Source organism: Lissotriton vulgaris, chromosome 5 (genome assembly GCF_964263255.1).
Source record: "Lissotriton vulgaris chromosome 5, aLisVul1.2, whole genome shotgun sequence".
Taxonomy (NCBI): domain Eukaryota; kingdom Metazoa; phylum Chordata; class Amphibia; order Caudata; family Salamandridae; genus Lissotriton; species Lissotriton vulgaris.
This window is the reverse complement of record NC_141693.1, coordinates 1,598,915,468-1,598,939,618: the sequence shown is the minus strand read 5'-3', so window position 1 is coordinate 1,598,939,618 and position 24,151 is coordinate 1,598,915,468. Positions and strand designations below refer to the sequence as shown.

At 40.1% G+C, this 24,151-nt stretch overlaps 1 protein-coding gene across 1 annotated transcript in view; it reads right to left on the bottom strand.

Annotated features, from left to right (window-relative positions):
* Positions 1–24,151, bottom strand: part of LOC147716780 (aflatoxin B1 aldehyde reductase member 2-like) — a 387,565-nt gene that overhangs the window by 222,762 nt on the left and 140,652 nt on the right. Inside the window, exon 4 of the mRNA XM_086923731.1 lies at positions 23,830–23,926. Coding sequence (XP_086779857.1) covers positions 23,830–23,926 — 97 coding nt within the window. The remainder of the gene's footprint in view (positions 1–23,829; positions 23,927–24,151) is intronic.

Sequence of the window (24,151 nt, the reverse complement as noted above, 5' to 3'; positions counted from 1 at the left end):
ACGCACCACACAGAATGTCAACCAAAAGGATATAGCAAATGAGCCTCCTAAGATGATCACAACCTAAAGCAGAGGGGACATACACCTACGAAAAGCTATGAAAGCCCATTGGAGTTTGCTGATAGCAGACCCAATAATAGGCAAACATGTAGGTAAAGCACCCAGATTAACCTTTAAGCGTTCAGGTACCCTAACGGATCGTCTGGTGCACAGCTATCCACAGGAACATTTCCAAAGTACCTGGCTAAAGCCTGCCAATGGATTCACAGTCTGCAAATCACGTAAGGCACGCAAAAACCGCAAAAATCGAAAAACTTACAAGACGGGTGCAGGGTTGACCAATGCCATTCCCAAAATGATCAACTGCAATAGTGATTTTACAGTCTACGTACTGGAGTGCCCATGTGGTCTCCAGTTCGTCATAAGTACCAAGTTACCACTACAAATTCGTATCTTACAACATCTAAGAGCCATCTTCAATCTAGACTTCAGCTACTCGTTAGCTAGTCATTTTTTCAGCCAAACATAAAAGTAATAACAATCTTTTAAAATTCTTTGGTGTAGATAGAGTTTTACCACACATACAGGGAAGGGACAGAGAGAAAAGTCTCTGGGTTCTAGAGTCATGGTACATAATTGACCTGCATACAAAAATCCCTAATGGACTACAGTGGGGAGAAATCGACCACACATATAGGCAGCTAACTGAACATGTAACCTTCTCTCAAAAGTTGAGAGTCTTGAAAAATTCTTAGTTTTTTATTAGTTCATACAACACGATAAACAGTTTTTATTAAATGCTGAATTCTCAGGTCAGTCAGGCAAGATCAAGCCGATGATTCAGTTCGGAATAATCTATACAGTAGTGGGGGCCTTGTCGGTGACCTACTATAGGTAATGGCACGTTTCTGAATATTATAAATGGCCGTGCCAGACTTTAGGTCTAACACACTATGCATATAGTTTTCCTTCACTACCACTTAATGCACCTGTTCATTATGTTTTGTTTGGCTTTTTCCCTGGAGCTAGAGTAGAACAATTGTAATGAATACATTACTCAGGATTGTGGTTCCTTTGTCCTGTTGATAGTTACAATTGTAAGAGTACATTACTCAGAATTAGGGGTTTGTTATCCTGATTATAAAGTATTGTGGCCATTGGAACATATAAGATTGACTATTTCCTCATTATCACAATTTTAAATATGAAGATGTAGATGACTAATGTTTGATGATGTTTGATAATGAAATTGTAATTACTGAAAGAAATAATTCTTTAGTCATATATCAACACTAGCCGTCATATTACTCTTTCTACATGAATTAATAACCATGGTCCCAATAATAACCACTAAAAATTGGTTGATGTACAGGATGAATTAATTTGGTTAACTTCAGTCTAACATGGAACCATGTTATAGGTAAAGCAACAAGAAACAATGTTTGAAGTAACTTTATTAACACATCCGAGTGTTCACAAAATAATGACACAGGCATACAGCGAGCACAACATATAAAATTCCCTAAAAAGGCATCAATTTACAGGATTTCCTGTACGAATTACTGTTTGCTATTCACTACATCGCTATATAAAATGTGCTTCGCTGTTGTTGCGGAATTATTTATGCCGCATTTTGCTGAGATTCTGAAATCTGCCGTAGGTGTCCTTAAATTGCACACTAAATATTTTGGATTTGATGGTAATGCTTAAGAATTCACTAGTATTGTATTCAAACATGTAAAGCAATATATCAAGATGTTTCTGAAATTGCGAATATGAATACGGAACATTTCTTCAGTTTCCATGAGCATTGTTTACTATTTCTAAGGGAATTATCTGTATCAAAGTTACTCGAAAAAGGCTACACGCTGAAACGCGTTGTCTTAAACTTAGTGCACAATAAATTTCTTTTTGTGCAGTCTCCTGGTGTGCCGCTCCTGATTTGCATCATTTGGTGGATATATTGAGGATTTCAAAAGAATATATATATATATATATATATATATATATATATATATATATATATATATATATATATATTCACAAATTTGAAAGCACTGTCACTTTAAATAGCCTTCATGAGTAAATGAAATTGTCGAGTGAACAAGCGGCGTTCGCGCCGCGAAACGCGTCTCTGACATCTGGCTGAAATAAAGAGATAAGCACTGAGAGAATACTGGGTCCGTGTCCTGTTTGGTTCCTGCGCGTGATTCAAAACGCGGTATCTAATTCAGGATTTGTAATATATTAACTGGTTGTTCCGAGCACCAGTTCAACACAGGACCCCTCTTCCTAATTGGGCCAGCGGTGAAAAAGCGGAACTGTCTTCCGGTTTACCCCCGGGGGACGATTGAAATCCTGGGAAGGAACTACCGCGGCCCCCCCAGCACCGACAACGAGGATATTGTACCAACAGCAGAAAACGACACGAGGACACCGGCCGGCTGCGAGGGTTTGAGCACTCGCAAAAAGCAAGGAGCCCGGAGGTCAGGACCGAAGAAGGTACTGTTTAAGGCGGCATTGCGGGATGGAAGAGTATGCATGACGACTGTGCAAGCGCGTAAAAGAAGTGTAAGGAAGACCCGCGCTTAAGCTTTACGAGTCGAACCATTTAAATTGGAATTAGCCGAGATGTCGAGCGACACAGTGGAAGAAAGGGAGGCGGCTGCCACGGGAATGTTCAAAGACGTCCCTACAACGAGCAGTAGTGCAAAACCAAATGAGAAAGGCATATCAAACCCACCTGATTCTGTGGCATATAAAATGAAATTGTTAGAAAAGAAAATGAGACTTGAAATGTCGAAATGGTGGGAGTCAAGGTCTCTTCAGAGCTATATTGAGGTGGGTAGAATCCCACGGGGGCTCCACATCTTAACTGCACCAACTTACGAAGAACCCAATCCGGAATTGATGCGTGAATGGGCAGAAGTAAACCTTGACTCGTCCCGTAGATTCACTTTGCTATTGATTAAGTATGTAGACATAGACAGGGAACGCCTGCTAACTGAAATAGATGCCCTCAATGAGGAATTAGCAAGTATGGGCCAAGAAGAAGAAATTGCTCGGCTCAGGAAAGAAATAGCAAACCGACTCAAGAAGGAGGAAGAAAAAATAAAGGATAGAAAAACCCACAAATTTCAACGAGACAAAGTTGATTATGAGATTGGACAGATATTTACCTTTGCCTGAAAATTCGATAATGTACGTAAAAGTCAACAAAAACAGGGGCGAGGTAGATTTAATGTAACCAGTATCCGTCAAAGGCCAGCAGAGGATGAGGCAGGTACCACTTTGAGTGAACAATATACCTCCAATAGCGAGGATGATTCCGAATTGAGAAATGCCCCTACAACTTCAGCAGGGGTCAGACCATCGCCGGGGGAAGAGATGGAGATTTTAGCCGCCCAAAGAATGGCAACTTTGAGGCCAATGACCCGCTCTCAAACGCACGGAAGCGGGCAAACATCAAGCGGAAGCAGAGGCGCAATGCAGCAAAACACAAGCGCACATCCAAATCAGCCCCGAAGGAAATTACTGGAAAAAGAAGCAAAACGAACAATAATAAATTTATCTAACCTAAAATTAACCCAAAAAGAAGAAAACACCTTAAGTTTGGGTTTATCATACTGTCCACCAAACAACTTTGATTACCCTAACACCCGGATGGATGTTTATAAGGGAGTGAGAAAGTTGAAACTGAAAAAATTATATGCTATGAAAAAAACATCTCAAGAAAATCCTGAAACTCCTCTAACGATGACACCATCTCCAGACATAGATATGGAGCGAGAATTGGAAGAACTATGGAATCAAGATAATGAACAAGTCGGTATATCCAATGAGCGAGCTACAACTTCAACAAATAAAGGAGCAGGTTTAACAAATTTTAAACCGAAATCAAAATATTGCCCTATAATGTTGCATGATGCCATAGATACGTTCCACGAAGTGATTACTCAGAAGACAAAAAATTTAAATAAAAAAATCGGAACCAGCGCTAACACGCAAAAACATCGTAATCAAGATCACATGTATTTCCAACTAATGAAAAAACTCTCAAACAACAAGGAAGTCATAGTTCGCAACAGCGACAAAGGAGGAAATATAGTATTGTGGCTTCACGATGAATACATGAAAGAGGCCATGAGTCAGTTAAATGATAGACAATGCTACTCCAAAACAGATATTGGCAAACTGAAAGAAATGTATCAAGCCTACTACAAAAAATTATCAGGCTGGCGAAATAAAAAACTCCTTAGTGAGAATGAGTATAAGTATTTAAAAAATGTAAATCCGACCGTACCAACAATATACTTTATACCCAAAATAAATAAGGACAGTAAGAAACCACCGGGACGTCCTATTATCAGTGCCAGAAACAGCTTATTGGAGAAAACATCGGTCTATGTAGACTTTTTCCTTCAAGAATATGTCAAATCTTTAGCATCCTACGTCAGGGACACAAGTGACTTTCTAAACAAAATAATTGACGTTCAGTGGAACAGTGAATACATCATGATGGCAATAGACGTAACATCATTATATACCAGCATAAAACATGAAGACGGCATTGAGGCAGTGGAATATTTCTTGAAAGATAGGGATCCTATTTTCCACCAACATAGTGAGATGCTAGTAGCAATGATCAAATTCTGTCTACATAATAATGTGTTCATGTTTAATCATTTACTGTGTTGCCAAACACAAGGAGTAGCCATGGGGGCTAGCTTCTCCCGAGTTCTTCTTGCCTACATATGGGCAAATGGAAGAAGCTAGTCCTGGGTGAAACACATGGTGACACTGTGAGAGCAAAAGTCAAAATGTGGCTAAGATTTATAGACGATTTATTTGTAATCTGGCATGGAACGAGGGGGGAGGCTGAAATCGTCTTGGGAGAACTGAATAACAATGAATTGAATTTAAAATTCACTGCAGAGATAAGTGAATCAAGGGTGAGTTTTTTAGACACAGAAGTGTTTGTGAAGAATAATATGTTACAAACAACACTTCACCGGAAAAAATAGCAGGAAACTCCCTATTGCATGCCTCAAGTTCACACCCACATCATTTGGTGAACAGCATTCCCTATGGGGAAATGCTTAGGATAAAGAGGATATGCAGTACCCAGGAAGAATTACAACTAGCCCAAAAACAAAGCAAAGAAAGATTCCTAGCCAGGGGTTACACTAAAAAGACTGTAGACAAAGCCATAGCAAAAACAAAATTAGTTGTGAGGGAGGTTTTATTGGCTGGTAAAACTGATAAGCGTGATAATCAGAACAAGGAACTTCAGGCAAGCCAATTAAATATGGATGAAAAGAATTTTCGCTTGATCTTAGGATACAGCGAACAACATAAGACGATACAGAAAATTATCCAGGGTGAATGGCCCACAGTATTGAGTGACCCAGTATTAGGACCCCTGCTGCCGCAGAGGGTGTCCATTACGTATAGTAGAGGTCCCTCAATGAGAGATTGTCTTGTTGTATCAGATCCAGAAATAATTGGCAAACCTACTTGGTACCAAAGCCTAAAAGGTTTTAAACGATGTCCCACATGTAAAGCCTGTACACACGGCACAAATACTAAAACATACCTCAGCCCCTTTAGAGCTAAACCTTACTTGATTAACAAGATGCTGAATTGTAAAACGGAATATTCAGTATACGTGTTAACATGCCCGTGTGGGTTAAACTACGTGGGTTCTAGTAAATTACAGGCTCCCGTACGTATACTGCAGCATCTTCGAGCCATCACAAATATGGATAATACTTATCCGGTGGCTCGTCATTTCAAAATTTGTCTTGCAGCAAATAATAAGGGGTTAAAAACTACCTCATTGATGCAATTCCCCCAAATAGGAGAGGAGGGGGTCGAGAAAATAAATTAAGGAGGCTAGAGACGAGGTATATTCTTCTGTTGGATTCAAAACATCCTAATGGATTGAATCTCACAGAGGATATGTATACTTGTCTATCCTAGCAAATTAAGAGGTATAAAAACTGCACAATAAAGGAATGGTGAACTGGTCACTTGTTTAATTAGAATAAGCAATTTGTAGGATATCCCTTGAATAAACACATATAAATCAAATCACCTTTAGTATATAACAAACAATACTGTGTTTTAAGTGGTAAATAATGTATATATGCATTTTTATGACCGATGGGGGTTTAGACGGTTTTTTAAAAAACTGTAAATATTTTATAATTGTGTTTTAAAACAAAATTTACTAATGTAAAGAAAGTGATTGAATGAAATTATTTGATGCAGGAAGGGACATAGGAAAATATCAATACAGGTGTCTGGAATCCATGTGAAAGGGACAATTAATGACAAATATATCATAGGCCAGGAACAATGAGTAATGTTGAGAAGATAACAGTAAGTGCTACTAAGGAAGGATGTAAATAATGAAATTAAATCTGTGTATGTCTTTTATGGAACGTATAACAATTTTGAAATATATGTAAAAAAATGTGGTTAGTACAAAAGGAGAACAGCAGACTAAATGAAGTTTTTTAAGAACACCATCACTTAAGAGCACTTCAGTATTTTTATTGTCGTGACGAATGGAGTGAGAGATACACAAAAAATACAATCAATATAACAGGTTAAAGGATTACTGTATTTTACAGAAATTTTAAGAAAATATAAAATGATACATGAAATAAACTTGTAATAATTATCAAATTGCAAGGGTATTATACGTATATCGAGTATATGTAATTACTATCCTTAACCGATGTTAAAAGCAATGTATTTTACAATGATTGCAGTATTTCGTCCATGTCTATGACAAAAAGTCATCAAGTGATTCACAAATTTGAAAGCACTGTCACTTTAAATAGCCTTCATGAGTAAATGAAATTGTCGAGTGAACAAGCGGCGTTCGCGCCGCGAAACGCGTCTCTGACATCTGGCAGAAATAAAGAGATAAGCACTGAGAGAATACTGGGTCCGTGTCCTGTTTGGTTCCTGCGCGTGATTCAAAACGCGGTATCTAATTCAGGATTTGTAATATATATATATATATATATATATATATATATATATATATATATATATACATATATATTAAGCCTGGGCGTAGTAGGCGTAGTGGGGCTACGCGAAGCTCCGCGAAGTGGGACAGAAACTACGTCCACCCACGCACTTCGCGTAGCCCCACTACGCACCACCCGCCTCCCTCCCGCCCTCGCTAAATACTACCCGCCTCCCTCCCGCCCTCCCTAAATACTTAAATAATGTTTTTAAAAAGAATAAACACCACTTACCTTGTCGGCTGCGTCTCCGGGGCTCCCTCTGGTAACCGCGGCGCCATCTTGGATACTAATGCGCATGCGCGGCCGCCCGCTCATGCGCATTTCTCGTGAGTGCTCTTGAATAGATAAAGGCCCCTAATCAGAAGGAGTACAATTTAGAATTCACAGTGGATATCAGTGAGTGCTCGGTGAACTTTCTAGATTTGAAGGTCACAGTACTTTACGTAAGCCCACTGCGGGTAATTCCATCCTACATGCCCGCAGTGGACACCCGCCTAGACTAATAAACAGTATTCCCTATGGAGAACTGCTCCGCATAAAAAGAAACAATACAAGAAATATTGACTTTGAAAAATATGCAGGTGAGAGCATGGGCAGATTCCGTAGGCGGGGATATAGTGCACAGACCTTGGAGGGAGCTAAGCGCAGAGTTGACTCCATAGCTAGAGAGAAGCTTCTTGAAGTGGGTACCAGAAGAAGAGTAGAAGAGGACAAAATCAATAATTTTAGAATGATTACTACCTTCTCAAAGGATGCCACTAAACTTAGAACTATGTTCAGCAGACACTGGAAACTTTTACAAATGGACCCAGTTATCGGAATGGACATTCCGAAGAGACACCTAATAACTTTCCGTAAAGCCAGGTCCCTCAGAGACAGCCTCACTAATAGCTATACCCAAAAGAAGACATCGAAGGGTTTTGAAAAAGATCTAAAGGGATTCCACCCCTGTAAAAAATGCAAAGCTTATGCTGGAAGTAAGAAAGTCTCCACATTCCAAATACCAGGAATGAGGCAGCCCAGAACGATAACCACATTTTTGACCTGTTCCACCCCGTACACAGTGTACTGCTTGCAGTGCCCGTGCGGATTGAAGTACGTGGGCATCACGATTCATCAAGAAAAAATTAGGGTTTTAGAACACGCTAGGGCCATAAATAATGGAGACCTGACATACCCAGTGGCTTGCCATTTCAAAGAATCCCATAACGTGGATAGAAACCTTCTGACATACTTCTGTTTAGATCATGTACCGCAGAACCCTAGGGGGGGGATAGACTGATGACCCTTAGGAGGCTTGAGTCCAGGTATATTATCGATCTCAACACAAAGACACCTGGATGCTTGAATTCGCATGAGGAACTGGCAGTACACTTAGGGGATAATTAATGTAGTTTGGAACTGAAAAGAAACATTGTAACTGGGTTGGTTGTATGATTATACTGTTTATCCTTTTGGTTTGACCTTCAATTGTAGGTGGTTGATTAATTGTGGACATTGTGGACATCGCAGTGCTAAAGCTCATCTAAGAGCATCATTGTAACGCGAACAGTTTGTAATGAGAAGAGCCAGCCCATCTAAGGGCACTATGAATGTGATATAAATAATAAGTGCGATATGGTGAGCTCATTTATGGGCATTATGAAATTGTAATAAGTTGTTACATTTAATAACACCGATGCGCTTTCGATTCTATTTGAATGCAAAAAGTTACAATATGTTGCACCACTCTAAGATGGCGACTTAGAATGAACGCAGTTGTCCTATGACTATGTCCATGAATGACGTATGAACATAAAAAACGGTCGTTTCGGCGACGCCACGTTACCATCGACGAAGGCAAATGCCGAAACACGTCTTGACACCGTGAGCTTAATAAAATCTTAAAGCTCGCCACCGTGAGTGCTGGTCTTTTGTGGTGCAAACTACGAAAACTTGGAGCAGTCATAGATGCGGGGGCACCACCCGCTCAAAGGCACCCGTTTGTGAGTGCTGGGATACTGGTGCAACTTTTGGAGAATATATATATTATATATATTTTCACAGAAAAAACCATAGGTTTCACACCAGTTATAGTTAGCTGGAAATTTTACTGACATAAAACCATTGAAATTCCCACGTTATAGTTAGTTGGACTCACTATAACTTGCGCGTGTAATGCACCGCTGATGACTTCACATATTACATCACTGATGACACCATCCAGTGAATGTGTCTTTCTGAAAATTAAATATGTTTTATATATGTATATGTAAAGGTCGATGGAAGAATAAATGTTTTAATAAGTGTTTTAATGAATGTTTAAAAAAAATTGATTGGTTAACTGGCTTATTAAGTGTATCTTAGTGAATACATATATTAGCGAGTAATGTTTAAATATTTAAATATATGTATCAGTGTTTCACTTTGTGTATAATTGGCTGCATGGGTTGGGGAGAAGCTACGTGTGTGTATATGGGTTATTAGATTTTTTTTTGTATCAGTATGAGTCTCTGTATGGTTTAGTGGGGGTATTACTTAGCACATAGATGCATCAATGACTGACTCACTGTTTGTATGTGTTTTGAAGAAAGCATATGTGCAGGACTGTATGGGTGGATGAGTGTGTATATGTGTGTGTTAGTGAGTGAATGACTGTCTCACTAGTGTCTTTATCAGTAACAACATATGTTTTAATCTAGTATAAGTGAGTATATGTGAGATTGTAAGAGTTCCTGTTTAAATAAGTATGTTTTTCTATAAGTGATTGTTTAAGAGAGTAAGTATGTGTAAGTTTTCTTAGAAGTAAGGTGGTAGTGTGTGTATAGTTGTATATGCAAATAAATGAATGTTCAATAGTTTATTTGCATGTGTGAATATGTGTGTGAGTAACTTTTGGATGACTGTCGGTGTGTAACAAGATGTATAGGTGTATCAATACATATGATGAGTGAGTATATGCATGAGTGACTATATAGAACTGTTGGTGAATGAGTTGATGTATATATAGATGGTGGTATTACTGAATTGGTTGTTGTAACTGGTATGGATATCTCCATTTTTTTGAAAATGTTAATTTCTATTTTCGAATATGTGTTTTAAGGGTTACATTACACTGAAAGGAGGTCAGTCACTCTGTCACAAAGATGGTGTCATCAGTGATGTCACGAGTGATGTCACTGACCATGTCATGAGTGATGTGATATGTGACGTCATCAGCAGTGCATTACACGCGCAAGTTATAGTGAGTCCAACTAACTATAACGTGGGAATTTCAATGGTTTTATGTCAGTAAAATTTCCAGCTAACTAGAACTCGTGTGAAACCTATGTTTTTTTCTGTGAATTTAATAGGTTTTTTAAATGCTAATTCCTAACTATAACTGGTGTGAAACCTATGGTTTTTTCAGTGAATTTCATAGGTTTTTCAAATGCTAATTCCTAACTATATACAAGGCCCCAAACCTATGTTTTTTTCTTTGAATTTCAAAATGTGGTTAATAGCAAATGTCAATAGCTATGAAATGTAATATTTTTGAAAATGATTGAATCCTATATTTTATTTGTATTTTAAACACATTTTTTTTTTGACCCTGGAGCGCTCCCGGGGCGCGCCCCGGTGAGTGCCCCGGAGAGCGTAGTCGTTTGAAGCGCCCCGGTGCGCGAACCGGGAAGCGTCCTGTTAGCGCCAATGTCGCGAACGAAAACATGATCGTGACGTATCGCGTAGCCGCGTCCGCGTGATACGCACGGCGTAAGCGCACCCGGAAGCACTCGAGCGAATACGCTCGCGCAACGTAAACATCCGACGCGCTTACGCGACGCGGCCCGGGGGCGCGTTGCGTAAGCACGTCGGTCATGTGACCTGAAAATAACTTTTAATTAGTGCAGAACAGTTTTAGTTTCATAATGATGAAATCCCTGGTCTTGTGACCTGAAAATAACACTTCTCATTGGTTCAGGCCTTTTTTTTTTCCAAATGATGAAAGACCCCACCTTTTTTCCTTATTCTGACTTTGTCCTTTGACTGAGGAAGACCTGATTGCACCTCTCTGTACCTTTTTGATCTATATAATGGCTTCAGTAGCAGCAGCAGCTGGTGCATCTGCACCACCACCACCACCACAACCACCAAGAGGACCACCTCAAGATTACATTGGTGGTCAACAAGAGGAGGAAGAGAGGAGGAGGAGGAGGAGGGGAGGAGAAGATGGCTTGAAGAACACAATACCCCATACCAGCCAAGACCACACATTATATGGGAGTTTTTTTCGATCCCAGAGGGGAAGAAAAAAGTAAATGCAGCCAAGGTGACTTGCCTAATCTGTGGCATGGAACTTTCTAGGGGGAACCCGAATAAAAAATATTAATTCGGAAACACAATGATTAGACACATGCAGCGCAAGCATCCAATAAACTATTCTGCTGCAGAGATGAGGGAACTGGCCAGAAACCCTCCCCAAACTACAAGCACCACCTCGAAAAGAAAGCAACGCACTCCGTCGGGACAAGAGGCAAGAGAGACGATGCCTTGCATTCAGCCACGGTTTGCGGATTTATGTATAACCTGTAAATATTGTGGGAAGACCATCTCCTACGGCGAACACAGCATAAAGCTCATCGTCCTTGCTGGGGACAACCACAAATGCCCCAATAAACCCTAATTTTTTCTTTTCTTTTTTATTTTGCTCCAGTTGAGCCATTTTCAATTCCCTGTTTTTTCGTTTCTCCCCATGAAAAATACAAAAAAAATATAAAACAGTTCAGAAAACCCCAAAAAAGTTAAAAATGTTCAAAAAATAAATTAAAAAAATATAAAACAAAAAGAAGAAAAAAAACAGTTCTTTTTAGAACTACCTCCAATTTATAAAAAAACGCTACATTTTTAAAAACTCTGTCATTCTTTTTTCCCCATGGTCCGCTCCCCGGTGCGCGTACCGGGCGCTTCCCCCGCGCTCCCCCCGCTGGGCCCTTTTATGGCCCCCACATCAAACCTAGGGGGTCGAGGGGGTCTATCCCTGCCCCAATATATGGTTATTTCCCCCTTTTTTTTCCCACCTCTTGTGTCTCGATCCTACCGAGACACAAGATGGCGGCCGCTCTGGACTGTTTCGAATGTTTACAGACACCCGAGAGCCAATCAGCTTTCCGTGCGCACCTCGCGTGGCGCGCCCGGAGCAGTGAGTTCGACCGCCCTATGGATATTAACATGGGGAAAACACGTTTTGGGACCCCCCTTTTATCTCGGACCCCGCTTGACGAATCCCCCTCAAACTTTCAGGGAAGGACCGTAGCTCGACGAGGCAAATTTGAGGAAATTTTCAGGCAGATTCGTCAACCGGCGCCAAAGTTATACCAAATAGAATTTTGAGACCGCCAGTAGGTAATATATATATATATATATATATATATATATATATATATATATATATATATATATATATATATATATATATATATATATACATACACACACCATTTCAGGCATAGAGTGACGCATAAACTATGCAAAAAAGAAGGAGAGAACTCTGGGTAGTTCTCAAGTTTAGGTGGAACGCAGCTCCTGTTAGAGCACTCTCAACACCAGCGACACTCTAGATCTGCTCACCTCAAATGTCTGCTTTTCTATCAAAGTCTTTAACCATAGGATTAGCAAAGTGCCATCCACGCCAAGATAGAAAAGGACAAAGTCTTTTGCCATTTCTACAGCAAAGTCTTTAAGGATAGGACTAGCACAGTGTTGTCCTTGCCGAGCTGTAAAATGACAAAAGCCATTTATTACTCCATGCACAGTATTACAGCTTTGAATTGGTAAAATACCAACTTAAGCCAACCTGAAATGAGTAAAAGCAACCCCTGACACAGTGTTTCACTCTAATTAGAGCTCTTCAGAGAGGTATAGGTTTGTCCAGACACAAGGGAGCGCCAAGTGTAAGTCAAAACAAAACCCTTTCAGGCGTAGAGTGACGCATAAATTATGCGAAAAAGAAGGAGAGAACTCTGGGTAGTTCTCAAGTTTAGGTGGAAAGCAGCTCCTGTTAGAGCACTCTCAACACCAGCGACACTCTTAGATCTGCTCACCTCAAATGTCTGCTTTTCTATCAAAGTCTTTAAGCATAGGATTAGCAAAGTGCCATCAACGCTGAGATAGAAAAGGACAAAGTCTTTTGCCATTTCTACAGCAAAGTCTTTAAGCATAGGACTAGCACAGTGCTGTCCTTGCCGAGCTGTAAAATGACAAAAGCCATTTATCACTTTGTCATTTTCTATCTCTATCTATTTCTATCATTTACATACACATATACATACATAAAATCCAACTTGTCTTCGAAGTGCCTCCTGCACAGACAGGTACGCAGACAGCAATAATCACAAAATCGCCAGTCAGACTTCTTCTTTTCAATTGCTTTTATTTATGCATTAGTGGTGCATATCGTCAGACTTGCTCACTGATGTCAAACGGTAGTTGGCCACTGTGTTTTAAAATGATCCCCTGTCCATTGCGTGCCAAAGTGTAATCATGCATGAACATAGTGATAGGACTGAAATACAGAGCGACCAGTTTGCCAATGCTAATGCAGGCGCCAATTATAAAGTGCAAATAACAGACAAATGTATATAAATACGGTAGGCAATATATGATCAGACTATGCATCATACGGCTGGCAATTCAATATGTTTCATCAGGTTTGTTAAAGTGCTCATGTGCAAAAAGAGTTTTTAACCAAAAATACACACATTACGGTATTCAACATGGAACAGCATTAAATGTATCACTCTGGGTCAATTAAACCCCGTTTGATCAGCAAAGCAAAATGGGCTACGATGTAAGGTTCACCATTGAAGGTCATTGTCGATACAAATACATTTTAACCCGACCCATGTATGGACCAAACGTATGGTAATTGTGCCTCATCATTGCGCTGCTGCCTGCACCCACTATTGCGGTATAATAATTCATGCGCTAATGCTAGTGACACTGTTCATATAAATAATGAAACGTTGATACCCAAGATAAAATACATGATTAAAGTCTATGCTAGCTACTTGGTGCCATAATTTGGTGCTAAAATGTCCGTAATGCCTTCATTCATACTTTTGCAAGAAATCTTTTGGTTGGTGTTTCTCATTAACAAACCATCTTGTGCAAATTTGCTAATTTAAAACAATATTTGTATAAATACATATTGTTAAAACAAATACTACACAATAAAATCCAAATCTTATTACAGCATCAACTTTTGAAGCTAATGGTTTCTCTTTTCATTACAGGATAATCCATATTTGCTTACATGTTCACCATATATTAAATTAGTCGTTGTTATGGTACCCAAACATTTTTTGAAATTGGGTTCCTGTTTACAGTACATGATATGTGCAAAGTGTGCTCTAAAGGTGCTAAAGTGCCAATATGATGAAAGGTTTTCCTCTTTTTATTCATCCATAAAGTGACACCGTGCCTAGTGCATTTGTTGTTTTACAGTGTACCATGAGCCCATGGTACTACTGGTAAAAACAGGATATCATTCAGGGGGGAAGGGACAGACTAAAATGTCATTGTATATTTGCATGGATATGTTCTCAATATAGATTATTCCTATTATAGCCAAATGTACAAGTCTTCAGTTGTGTTTAATCCGTGTGGACTTTTGCTGTCTAACTCTAAAATACATTTGGTTTCGAGTATTGCATCTCTGTTCCCTCCCAGTCTTAGTGGCGGGACGTTGTCAATTACATAATACTTTAACTGATTCAAGTTGTTGTTATGGATTTCGTTGAAGTGACGGCCTATGGGATAGGAACTATCATTATTGGTTATTCCCTGTAGATGCTGCAATATCTTCTTCTGGACCTGGAGACGAGTACTAACAACATATCTCAATCCACAAGAGCATTCTAATATGTAAACAGCAAACTCAGATTTGCACGTTAAAAACTTACTGATTAAACTTGGTTTATTATTGAAGGGTGTATGCAATGTGGTCTTACACATAGATACATACATATTTATACATACATATACATACACACATATATATATATACATACATATACACACACACATATATACACATACATACATATACATATATATACACATACATATACATACACATACATATACATACATATACATATACATACATATATATGTACACATATATACATACATATATCCTTTTCCCACATCGCTCCTTCCCGATCTGTAGAGCCCATGAGTGGCAGCGCATACACCAGCAGAGCAACCGGGAAACAATTTCCCAAACAAGTCTCAGATAACGTGTGCTCTCAGGAATAATCAGGTCCAAACTTCGATAGACTGCAAGTTACTTAATTCACACTTCACCTTTGTCCCATGGTACAACTTGTGTTGTATCGTCAACAAGTGAAGTCAACTGGGGCTCCGCTTGTCGCCTGTTTTTCAAAAGTAGACCACTGTAGGTAATGATTAAGAGTACTAACATCTGTATTATTTATATCTCTAGGACAGTGCTCATTTTACAGCATGTTTCCACTCTGCGCACATGCCAACACTAAGCGGTCCCTTTTCTCTCCTTGCATGGGCCATACTTTACACAGTGACATCAGTCAGGTCACTCTGCTTTAATCGATGTACTTGATTTTCCCTCTCGTTTTACTTAGGCACTTGCCATTACTGTACATGTGTTTATTTGTATTTTAAAGGGTTGACAATTTTTGATTGTTTAGGCATTAACATGTTTGGCGCATATCGGGCGCGTTTTGCATGTCTCCAACTACATTCCAATAAGGCCACCGAGTTACATACTATTTGACTACATACACAGCCGTCTTCTATTGTTACCATGATTTCTTTTAAAAACCAATCACTTGTGGTGCATGTTTACACATGATCAAGACTGCGGAAGCAGTTGAAACGCACTGTGTGAATTAAACAACTTGCAATCTATCGAAGTTTGGACCTGATTTTTCCTGAGAGCACACGTTATCTGAGACTTGCTTGGGAAATGCATACATATATACACACACACATATACACATACATACATATACATTATACATACATATATATACACATACATACATATATATACACACACACATATATACATACAGATATATATATACACACACATATACATATATCAACACACATCTATATACATACATATACACATGCATATATATATATATATATATATATATATATATATATATATATATATATATACAGACACATATCATGTATGTATATATGTATATGTATGTATGTATATATGTATATATATATATGAGTGTATATAAATCCAACCTTGCCTTGCTGCTTCAATGTCCTTGAAAAGACCAGCACGAACACAGAGATTTTCAGTGTGTTATTTTATTTCGCCGATGCCGCCATATGTGTGTCTATTTATATATATATATATCCAGGCTCAAAACTTCGCTCTCTTTCCAAACAAAGTAGAAGCACTCCAAGGTGGGTGATCAAAACGTTTTAATCCGGCAACAAAATAGACGCGTTTCGGACGTCTAGTCCTTCGTCAGTGTTTCGCACATAGTCAGTGTTTCCTGGCTATATATCAACACGTCATTGCAAGCTATGCATAGAAAGCAATGACGGCACCAAAAGCATTTCATTTCACATGTAAACAGCGCGGCCATTTTATACTTTGTATATACTTATATTTAAACCTTCAGAGCACTCGAAATTTACGGCGCCAGATTTTAAAACCTTTAAATAAAGCCGTGTATCGGCAGGTTGGCCGCAATGGTCCGGTGATTAAAGAAACAATAAAGCCGTGTATCGGCACCACACCCGCCATCATTTTACATGTCATACCGAACATAGACCCTTTTCAATACTCGTGTAATAGTTCATTATCAGCAAGGGGGGTTATCAACTTTGCTATTTTCTTTCATCATTAAATATAACCCCAACAAAATATAATCTTAAGGAGGTCTAAAGATTAATAGATCAAAATTACAAAATTTCAATGAGCAACAAATCAGCAAAAATCATCACATTTTCAAATTAGCAAAATTAGATTACAATTGATCCACAATAATACCAGTAGTCCCATCCACTATATTTCATTTTCCCAAATGTACTGTCATTTCTTCACCACTGTTCATACCTTGGGGGGTCTTGGTGTCTAAATCTATAATGTAGCGTGACTCTAATCTTCTCAACTTGAGAAGTCTGTCGCCTCCTCTCGGTTGTAGAGGTACATGATTTACACCCCAATACTGCAATAGGTCCCTATTGCTGTGGAGTGTTTGGCTAAATGCCAGGCGACCGGATATGTTACATCCTGATTTGTTATTGCCCCTTGAGGTTCTAAAATTCGCAGTTTAACACTCTTGATTGTGCTGCCAATATATTTCAAGCCACATGGGCAAGATAGGCAATAAACTACGAAGGGAGTTGAGCATGTGATGAACTTGTTATTCTCCCTACTTCTGGATTGACCCGGCACTTTGTAGGTAAGTACTCTTCGACTATTTTCGCACGCTCTACATTTCCCACAGGGGAAGAAACCCTTCATTTCTTTCAGTGTTCCACTACTTTTGGGTTTCGGTGGCATAAGATGGCTTTGGACTATTTTATCTCTGATAGATTTCAATTTCCGGAATGTGATTAGTGGACGATCTGGGACGTCCCTACCAATTACAGGGCCAGTTTGCAGTATGTGCCAATTTTTTGTTAATGTTTTCCTTAAATAATTGGCATCATCAGAAAAGGTTGTTATCATACGGAATTTGTCAGTGATAGAAGTGGATTCCCTTGTATTCTCCCTAGGCAAAAGTAGCTTGTTTCTGGGAATTTTAGCTACTTTACTGTAGGTTTTCTCTAAGAGAGTGCTGTCATACCCTCTAGTCATCCTCCTGTCAGCTTCAGAGGAAGCTGGTGATCTAAAGCAAACACTGGTGGCCTGACATGCACACTGCAGTGTTTCTTTAAAAAAATCATAGTACCACCAACACTGATAATGAAAATATAGAGAAAATATGAGCAGTGGCCAGGGACAAAATGTGCCAACTTATAGGTGGCAGGGATTGACATTAATTGGTCCTAACAATTGCTTCTGCAGAAAATTAAAGTAGCCTCTACTTTGAATTAAAGTGCGATGCCTCCAACTTTGAATTAAAGTGCGATGCCTCCAAGCAAGCAAAGCAAGTGAGCTGAACCCGCAATAGAATAGCTTTCTTGTCTCTTCCATCCATGCATCTATCTATTCATTCTTTCACCCTTCCATCCCCCTACTGTCATCCACTATTTCATCTTTAGATTCTGTCATCCATTCATTCTTTCCTCCATCATTCAATATTTCCCCATTCTTTCCATCCATTCATCCATCCAATTGGCCATCCACCTATTATGCCATCCATCTGCCCATCCATAGTCTAAAAAACAACCATCCACTCTGCCACCCATCGATCCATTCTCTTTGCCATACGTCCTCCACTCTGTTATCTTACCATCACCTCTGCCATTCATCAATCAACTGCCATCCTTTCATCAATTCATTAACTCTTCCATTCATCCACTCAGCCATCCATTAGCCTACTCAGCCATCCATCCATCCTCCTATCCTCTCTTCCATCCTTCCATCAATGCAATCTGTCATTCTCCCGCTCTGTCATCCACTCTGCCACTCATTCACCATCCATCCACTCTGCCACCCATCCACTCATCAACTCTTCTAACTATCCAACCACCCATCCACTCTGCCATTCATTCATCCATCAATCCATCCACTCTGTTATTCAACCACCCAGTCATCCACTCTGGCATGCATCAATCCCCTCTGCCATCCATCCATTTTGCCATCCATCCGCTCATCCATCCATCCATTTATCCACTCTGCCATCCATCCCGCCATTCATTTATCAATCCATCCACTCTGCTATCCAATCATGTATTCAGTCACTTTGCCTTTCATCCATTAATGGTGCCATGCATCCATTTACTTTGCCATTCATCCAATCTGCCATCCACCCATATATTCATTCACTTTGCCACCCATCTATTCACGCACCAGAGCCATTGGTATGGCTTTGCAGCACTTTGCTGGTTATCACTAGGGCCTCCTTATGTAGGCGGCTTGGAGCAGTGGTGGTCGGTCTTAAACTAAGTGAGACTGGTGTTCTTAAGAGTCAAAGAAACGCCTGCAAAATGGTCCCTGTTCAGCATCTGTAACGAGTGTCAGGTGCATGAACTAATGAAGCATTGATGAGTTTACATTCATGTAATATCCGCACACCTTGCAAGGTGCACACTTAGCGTGCCTTAAAATAACTCATACGTGTTAGATGTACAGCACTGGATATGCACTCTCTTAAACAAATGCAGGTAGAATATATATCTGGCCTGGATAACTGCAGTGCACGTAGCATGACTCTTATTGCTCAGTCTTAGCCATTCACTTGAGAAAAGAAAGGCTGCAGAAATGCTGACATACACTTTACGTTTTTGTATATTTTTTCAGTGTGAGGAATCAAACCTCCCAGGCACTTATCGACGAAATAATGGCTGTCCTCCTTTCCCTGGTAATAAACATGTAAACCCAACCCTAGGACTGCAGAATGTCAGCAGAGAGCACGTCTTTTATTAATACGACATTACACGTGGTTGTGTGTGTATTTCCAATTCCCACTCGTACATTATATACTAGTAATGACCCCCGACTGTTGGTTGACCTTCTCTGCGAGTGCGATCCTAGAAACAACATTGATTTACACTTACATTACATTTTTCATCTTCATGTGGCGTCTCCTCACCTTCATCCAGCTGGACTGTCTGCAGAAAATCGCCCGCCCAGCAGCAGAAAATCGCCCGCCCAGAGACTTCGAGAGCGCGTAGTGGTGGCGCTTGCGCATCACTGCTGCATTTAAACTGGCCCAAAATGATGCCCAGGGCCTTCACGGCCCTGGGACCAGGAGCGCTTGCTTGCACTTACATACACGTTGTGCAGTGCTGCTCGACTATGTACCCAAATAAATCCATTTGAGATGTCATCAGTGATGTCATTTGAGATGTCATCAGTGATGTCATCAGTGATGTCACTGACCATGTCATGAATGATGTAATATGTGACATCATCAGCAGTGGATTGCGGGTGCGCGATATATAGTTAGTGCAACTAACTATATATGGAATTTCAATGGTTTTGTGTGAGTAAAATAAGGTTTTGTAAATGCGAATTCCTAACTATATATGGTCTATAACCTATGGTTTTTTCAGTGAATATATATATATATATATATATATATATATATATACAGATATACACATACATATATATATACATATATACATACATATAGGCATACATATATATACACATACATATTTACATATATATATATATATATATATATATACACACACATACACACAAACATATATACACACATACATATTTACATATATATCTATATATATACATACAAACATATATACACACATACATATATACACATATATATATACTAGCAGCCCAGCCCATCCTGACGTTGTCCGGGTATGAATTGCTGCCGGCCAGTAGTATAGTGTTTTGTAGGATTTCGTTTTGATGGCTTTTCTTATCTGTGACAGGCCTGTGAAACGCTCCGATTCACAGTGCACTGCTGATGCACTTAAGAGTGCGCGTTCAGTAGTGTGTGAACTCGAGTTTCCCTACTTTGTTTTTCCTTGCAATATTATATAGCGCGAACTTGACAACATGGCATGAGCACAATTTACATTACAGAAGAACACATTCATTTGTTGTAGGCACGGGGAGACAAAGCGATTTGCCTGGAATCACAGGATGTTGAGCTGATGCAGAGATTTGAACATAGCTCCCCAGCTCTAAAGTTCGAAATTCTAGAACTTGTGGCAGGAGGTGTGTCTAAAAGTGCATGTCGGTGCTGGCCATCAATGAGAGAGACATGTGCATTTTTCAAATGGGTGGTGAATAAATAGGAGTATGTTGCTGGAGATGTGGGCCGCCGTGCCACCAATGTACTTACCGGGGAAGGGTAAACGCCCATTATTCCGCAACTTTCTTTCCGCATACCATCACTCCGCATACTTTCAGTACGAAAGTACCATGACTCCGCAATGCCATTATAACGCATGGCTTTACATTTTATATGCTTTTACCACGCATACATTTACAACGAAATTCGTTGTAAATGAATGAATGGTAAAAAGCATGTTTTTTTTTTAATGTTTGGATAAGGTAAGTATGGGTATAGGGGCTGAAGGGGGAGTCTCCTAGAGCTCAGAGCTGTGCCTCCTCCTCTCTCCAGCTCTGTGTTCCAAATGAGTAAGGGAACTGCCTACTTCCTGGTTGTGATGTAATCATTGTGCTCAAAATGCGACTTCCCGTTTTTGCGATCTCGCAATTTGCGAGATCGCTATTTACGATTTCAGTAATTGCGAAATCGCAATTTCGGGTTGTGAAAACAGACGATTCTGCAATTTTTGGAAATTTGCATTCGCGATTGCGGCCGATTGCGATTCACATTTTTAGGCCCATTTTTTGATGCATCCCATTCTGCAATTTCCAATTAGCGATTCGGTATTTTTCGCAAATTGGAATTCGCAGAACGGGTGCTTGATGCATATGGGGGCTATTTTCCATAGGAAAATTGCAACATTCTAATTCTAATTCACATTCTGTGGTGTAAAGTAAATTGGCATAGAAAGGAGTGGTGTACTCTATGCCACTGTACTCTATGCCAGTCCATGCAACTTTCTTCTATGCCACTCCACACCATGCCACTCTATGCCACTCCACACAATGCCACTCTACTCTAGGCCACTGCACTCTACTCAACTTCACACCACTCGAACTCATTATACTCTACTTCACACCACTTTATGCCATGACACTCCACTCTGTTCCACTTCACCCTAAGCCACTCCACTCTAGGCCACTTCACTCTACGCAACTCCACACTGCTGTATGCCACTCCACTCTATACCTATCTAAGCAACTCCACACCCCTCCACTCCACCCTTCGCCGCTCCACTCCACTCTACTCTACAACATGTCATTCTATGACATGCCACAACGCTCCACTGTGTGTCACTTTACTCTTCTGTGAGACACGCCACTTTACTCCACGCCAAACTACACCACGCCATTCTCCTCTTCACCCCTAACTTTAAGATATGTTGAACAGCAGTCACAAGTGTGTCCATCGTGGCTGAAACACATTGGCATAGTCAATAGCTCTTGCATAGGCAAGACCTATTGTCTGTACCAATGCTTCTTTTTATTTTTGTTAACCCAATGGCAGGTGCAGGCCTGTGATACATGGCGACAAATTTCTGGACAGTTACTTTGTTTTCTGGGTTCACTGCCGCAAAGAACAAAAATCCAACTGTATTCTTGGTGGGGTCAGGGGTCATCACCGACGCATACGTATACTTTAGTGAGGGTATGGGGACGGCCACAGAACTCCTTACAGAATGCACTGTGGTTTGGGAGAGGCTGTCAGAACAGAATCTTTCATTGGAAACTCGAAAATGGGATATGCTTGGTGTATATACTCTAGCTGATGTTTGGGGAGGGCAGTGCACTAAACATCTAAGGACAACTCCAACAGGGGTTTGCATTGACAAACTCCGAAATTTGCAGATACCTGCAACTTACAGACATACCACTGAAGTACATATAACGGAGGGCACTGTCTTGATAGATGGATCCCTGTTAAGGAATAGATACTTTCTGAGCCATTGTCTGACAAAGCTGTTTCTCGGATTCATATGACTTGGGTATACACTATAGGGCTCTTTTGTTAACATTAAGCTCAGAATGGGCACTGGAACTGCGGGAGGGAGGGTTAATTCAGTTGTAACGAGCCTTGCAACACCCTTGTGAAGTGACTATAACAAAGGATTCAGACTAGTGTAAAAATATTGCATATGGTTAATAATTCCTGTACGAGATTTTACATTTGGCAGAATACACAATGATCTATATGCTAGTGGTTGTGGGCAAATGGGTGAATTCTATGACACACTTTAGCAGCGCCCTAAACTATGCCCTTTTATGAAAATAGAAGACAGTGCAAGAGTAATGCTATTGGTTATTTGCAATGAGCTGACTCCTCCCAGGTATAATGGTTCTGCGGGCTGACTGATAGTGGGCCTGGCGAGCTGCGGCTAGGATCTGGGAAAAGAAACAGACACCTGTACATCAGGCAAGAGGCTCTTCTTAGAAGTCTGAAAATGTATGGGATCCCTGAATGCTCTACCACGGGTTATCGTAGGTGGTTACTGCAACTAAATGACCCACTAACGGACAAATCACCCACCTCGTTGAGAGATCTTCCCTTTTGTTTTGCACAGCGTAAGCGGTGCTTCGGGGATCAGAGAAAATAGTGATGACCTTTGTGTAAATGGGTGAGAAGCTCCTCTGAAGCCACCTACTTCAAATCTCTTAGTGTTTATTGTGCTTGAATGTCCCATCAATTGGACGTGGAACACCTATTGCTTGATCTTGTAGGCTAGGTTAAAAAACAAAGATATATATTTTTTAAACATGCAGTATTTAGATTCAGATGCTTAATTCGGACCTTCTATATCCCTTACTAGACGGCACATGTTCGAAAATTTCTCTGAGCTCTCAACCACTATACAGTGGATGCAGGACCACTCTACCACACCAACCCACAAATACAAGAATCACATTCCGGTGGTATGTGGACATTGGAGGCTCACTTCTCTCCTCTTCATCCATCACCTGCCACAGAAACGGAGAATCAGATTCACAGGTGTAAGAGAAACCTCAGGCTCACCACCCTCCTCCACGCAATTGAGTCCTTACCAGCCAAGGGATTGTAGGCATAGAATCGGATCCCCAGGTGGCGCAGGCATGGAAGAAGCTCGGTCTCCACCTGCCGAGTGGTTGCATTGTACATCCCCTGAAAGGAAAATGGAAATATCACACTGGTGAACATTACAGCGATGCACTTTAATGTTTGATGTGGCCCTGGGCCTCTTATATGCAATTCAGTGAACAGGTGTGACTATACTATCAAATTGATCGGCTGCTAGATGCCAACCACTCCGGCTAAAGATCAGCCAGTCATTCCCCTGTGATTGTAAATCCAGGACGACATTACAGATATTCTTTGTAACACAGAAGT